General features: G+C 44.5%; 1 protein-coding gene across 1 annotated transcript in view; it reads left to right on the plus strand.

Moving 5' to 3' along the window:
• Positions 1-1046: 1046 nt before the first annotated feature.
• dipk1ab (divergent protein kinase domain 1Ab) overlaps positions 1047-4728 on the plus strand; it is an 18178-nt gene continuing 14496 nt past the window's right edge. Inside the window, exons 1-2 of the mRNA XM_015057541.1 lie at positions 1047-1216; positions 1323-2345. Coding sequence (XP_014913027.1) covers positions 2292-2345 — 54 coding nt within the window. The 5' untranslated portion in view covers positions 1047-1216; positions 1323-2291. The remainder of the gene's footprint in view (positions 1217-1322; positions 2346-4728) is intronic.

The following is a 4728-nucleotide window of genomic DNA, read 5'->3' on the forward strand; positions in this document are numbered from 1 at the left end:
TTTTGTTTTATACTACAGTTTTCACGGTGTCGATGGAAAGAAAGGTCGAGGTTAAACTGCACCCGTTTGAAACTCCCTGCATCTGGCTGTTCAATCCGAGTGCAACACCCTGACTGACATTAGCTCATGTATATTCGGCACTATTACAAGTTTTATCGTAGTTTAATACAAAAATCATCGTTAGCTTACCTGAACCGTCTGAGCCACCTGAGCCACCTGCTTTCCTGCCGCTGCAAGGCGGAGATCAGCTCCTCCTCACCACATCGCAGCTTTCCTCCCACTGTCACATTTTCTTTTAGTCTCAGAAAAATCGCAATCAGGCTATTATAAAATAGCTCAGCTCTCTCTTCTTCTTTTGTATCAGAAAAACAACAACTCGCGTTAGGTCGCATGTAACGAAGCACAGCACGTAGCTCCTGGAGGCGGGGCGCTACACCCCCCCCCCCCCCCCCCGGAGGCGGGACTCTGCAACAGGGCCAAGGGGGCCGGGGGAAACGCGGTTACTCCGAAACAGAGCTTTAGCTTTAGCTACAACAGGAATGAGAGTCAAAAGGCCGGTGCTCAACAGTTGATTTGCATTTACATGGCTCTCAGCAACTTCATTTAAATACGAAAACCTCTGCTAGGCCCAAAGGTGGGGGGTTAGGGGGGACAGGGGGGGATCGGGGAACACGGACACACAGCATTTTTGACCATTCTTGGCAGTGCTCTACAATTTTCCACTCTGACAAAAACCTCTTGCCGATAGCCCTCAATCTCCATGCGCACGGCAGAACTAGGTGTCAATAGCTGTCAAGAATCCCACTTTTCATGCAGTGTGTGGAGTCCTCACATTGCTGATTTTTTCGATGTGTGGCCTTGTGTTTAGATCAGTGTTTCTCAACCCTGGTCCTCACTGCCCCTCCTGCTCTGCATGTTTTAGATGTGCCTCTATTCCAGAACAGCTGATTCAAATGACTGCATGACCACCAAGCCTGTTAATCACCCAGAGATACAATTCAGGTGTGTGGCAGAAGGGAAATACCTAAAACATGCAGGACAGGGTGTCAGGGTTCCTGTGTGTGTGTGTGTGAGTGTGAGTGATGGATCTGTTCCAGCAAAGATCTTGGTGAAGAACCTGGGCAGCCTACACAGGTGGATCTCATCTGCCTCATCAGTGTTGGGGATAAAGGAGCAGCAGAACCTTCACTCAGTGCTGGATGATTAACGTGCACTGGTAGTCTCTCTAGCCATTTCTTGTGGTTTACATTACTAGTTGTTTTGATCCGTCTCTTCAGTATTTTACCAGTGGTTTCATAGTCCCTGTGTTTGCCTGCCTTTAGGTCAGTCTCTGGATTTTCAACTGGATCAAGTTCCATTGTTTTCTCCTCCTGAGGATTTTACCTCCAAGTCTGTCTGCCCGCTGCTCCCTCCACACCTCTCCATCAATTTGGTGGCTCCCAGTCATCACCATCCTCACTCTTCTCAGGAACCTCTGTGAACCATTTTCCACACTGGACCTTGGCACATTCCCCCATGCCTCAACCAGAACTATTCTAAAGTAAGCCATTTCATATTGCATCGGTGATCATCTAATTTTGGGCCACCAGTAACCCCGCTCTCATTCCAGGCACCTCCGATTGCACGACACAACCGCCCCCAGAAGGATTAAGAAGAATTGCCTGTTGTCTTTAAGAAAATAAAATCCTTACCTTTACTCAGGCTTGTTGATTTTGCATGTGGGTCAGAAGGTTAAAGCCGAACATGGCACAGGGAGGTGGGACCAGGGTTGAGAAACGCTGTTTTAGATGGTGGCCGAAAAAGACTCGCCCTGGAAACCATTCATGCAAGGACAGCCACTGCCAAACACTAATAATTAGACCAGAAAGGGTCTCACTAAATATTATTCTTATACTTCATTTCATCTGAGTGTCTTGAAAACAATCACATAAATCTGACAGATAAAAGCCAAACGGCAGCAATTACCCCATGAAAACCACCAGCTTTCTAACAGGTAGCTGTCCTCGCTCTGTAATTGGTCTAAAACGCCCCCCTACATCTCCCCCCCGCCCCCCAGCAGAGATCATGGCCCCACATGAGGGAGCCTGGGCTGCAGTCGGCGGCGCGGCTCAGTCTGCCTCCTCCTCGCCGCGTCCTGGCTCTCATCCCCGGCACTGCCGCCAGGATCGATCATGCTATATCTCGGGATGTTTTCCACGGCTGGCCCGCACGATGCCGCCTGATGCGGATGCATGATTGAGTTGGCAAACTGATTCAGACCGCAGCAGATGTGAGATGCCCTTGCCTTCGCCATGGCCAAAGGTCCGTTTCCATGGGGGGTCTTCAGAAAACCTCTGTACGTCCAGGTAAGCTTTCGGGGGAACCCCCCTCACCCCACGCCACACACACACGCACACACCTCGCTCGCTCTCTCTCCCTCTCTCTCTCTCTCTCTGTTCTGATTCGGCTCGCTGCATGAGCAGCAGTGTGTGCGCTCACCCGGGTTGTTACATGGAAAGAAAAGAAACGAGACGATGCAGCTGATCGCGGGTACACGCGTGGCGTGTTTGCCCGTCACATTTTGATTCTGAATGGCTGCGAATCTGCAGAATCATCTGAAGGTTTATCCGAATGACTCAGTCACTTGATGCTCGGCAGGGATCAGCCGTCCTCCTGAGCCCGTGGTTGCCGTGGCAACCACTTCCATGGTGCAGCTGGTACATCACACGTTCAAACCGGGCAGCTCTGAAAGCAGCAAAAGTTTTAAAATCACAATACAGGTCAGGCTCTTTACACGCATCTGTTGCCAAACCTGGTAGAGAGATGAGTACAGAATCGTCCAAAAAACATTACAGGATTTATGGCGGCAGCATAATCTCACTTTTTCCTTTTCCTTTTTTTCATGGTTTTTTTTTTAAATAAAACTCAAACCTTTAATTTGAGTAGTTTTATTAACTGGGTGACGTTATCTCCAGCAGAGGTGGGTAGTACTGGAAAAAAAAATACTTTTAAGAGTTGATTTACTACACAGTACTTTTCACTTCTACTTGAGTAATATTTTCATAGCATATCGCTGCACTTACAGGAGTGAAAATTCTCAATATTCTACCCACTGTGAGTAACTTCACTGAATGAAGAAAAGATAAAACAAACAAAACAAAACCCTGGTTCCTGACATGTACGAGATACAGACACAGGTATAGTTTCAGTCGAAGTAAGTCTTTGTCTCCATCAGAAAAACAAACCTTTTATGATTTGGAAGATTTTATTTTGTATTCATGTTTATTTGCATTTTAAAATATCAGAATTAGGACATACACTTGTATTTTTGTAATTTTTAAACATTAAATCAGATGTTCTGATCAGTTTCTCAGTATCTTTTAACCAGATTTTGTACTATTACTTGAGTATAATTGTGGGGGGTTCTCTTATGCACTTTTCTCTGCTGTCTCTTCCACAGTTTTTCCTAGAAGTGGGACAATTCTTTTCATTTTTTTTTTTAGGGAAGTTAGGTAGATAGTTGCAGGTTTTTAAGCTTTGTCGATATTTTGTTGTTCTTTTTAAATCTCTGATTTTGTCCATTCAAAAGAGTTGAAAGGTCACCGCTTCACTTTCTTTAGACAGGAACAGTAGCTCAAAGAGAAGGTGGAGGAAATTGATCTTTTCACAGACTGTCTCATATTAAATTATCATGATGTGACAGTTTTAACAAATATGTATAAAACAATTTTTAAAAAATTATATATTGCAGTTTTAACGTGACTTTTTTCAAAACTGAATAGATGAATTCAGTTAAAAAATGTAGTATTTTTTTATTATTCTTTAGCTTGTGATTATGCTACATTGGCGAAAGGCACATATGTTTTATGGATTTCAGACATCGTTTTCTGGGATTTCAGTAATCTGTGAACTGAAACAATGCTGAACGTTTTCATTCTGATCCGCCCAAAGCATGTAGAATCAGAACAGGTCCAACAGAGGCGTCCACCATGAGTGTCAAACTGCTTGGAAAGCATCTTGAGGACATTCAGAGGGGTTAGCCTCTCACATGCAGCATTTAAATCCAAAGTAAAAGCTCAGAGGAGGATACCAATATTCAGATTCAGCCTACTGTAACTGGTTTGCTTATTTTCTTTTTTTTTTCTTTTCCTGGTTAAATACGCTCAACTGAAGTCACTTGTGTTTTCCCTAATTTAGGCAGATTCATCTCACCTCTTGTCTGCGCACACACACGCACACAAAAACTGTTCGAGACAAAAACTGTTCGAGACAAAAACTGTCAGGAGCAGTTAAAAGAAGGAAGAGAGGCGCTCTCCAGGGACCGCTCCGAGCGCCGCTCCGTTTTCTAGGCCACCGCAGCCTTCCAGTGACAGCTCAGGAGGTGTCGTTCAGGGACCCTCTGAAGGGAAACGATTTCCACTAAAAATACAAAAACGTTACTCCTGTTCCATCTTTAGATTAAACACTCTGATTCAAATCATACTGTGATTTAGATCATGTAATTTAACCTTTTCTTCGCAGTAAAGAAATGCTTCCAACGCAGCTTCTGGGAAAGTGGTGATGTCAAAAATAAAAACCGAAAAAGGATTCTGGTTCATTTTAGCGTCAGAACGTTAGTGAACGAACATCATCATGAAGCTCGGCCGACACGGCAGGCAGGTTACCACTTTAAAACAGGGTTAGATTCTGAAATGATGGCCGAAACTTTGGACATTGTTGAGAAAAATGATTATTTTTAGCCTTTAATAC

This window comes from Poecilia latipinna, unplaced genomic scaffold, assembly GCF_001443285.1.
Source record: "Poecilia latipinna isolate Pla-1442-1.1 unplaced genomic scaffold, P_latipinna-1.0 Scaffold1470, whole genome shotgun sequence".
Classification (NCBI taxonomy): domain Eukaryota; kingdom Metazoa; phylum Chordata; class Actinopteri; order Cyprinodontiformes; family Poeciliidae; genus Poecilia; species Poecilia latipinna.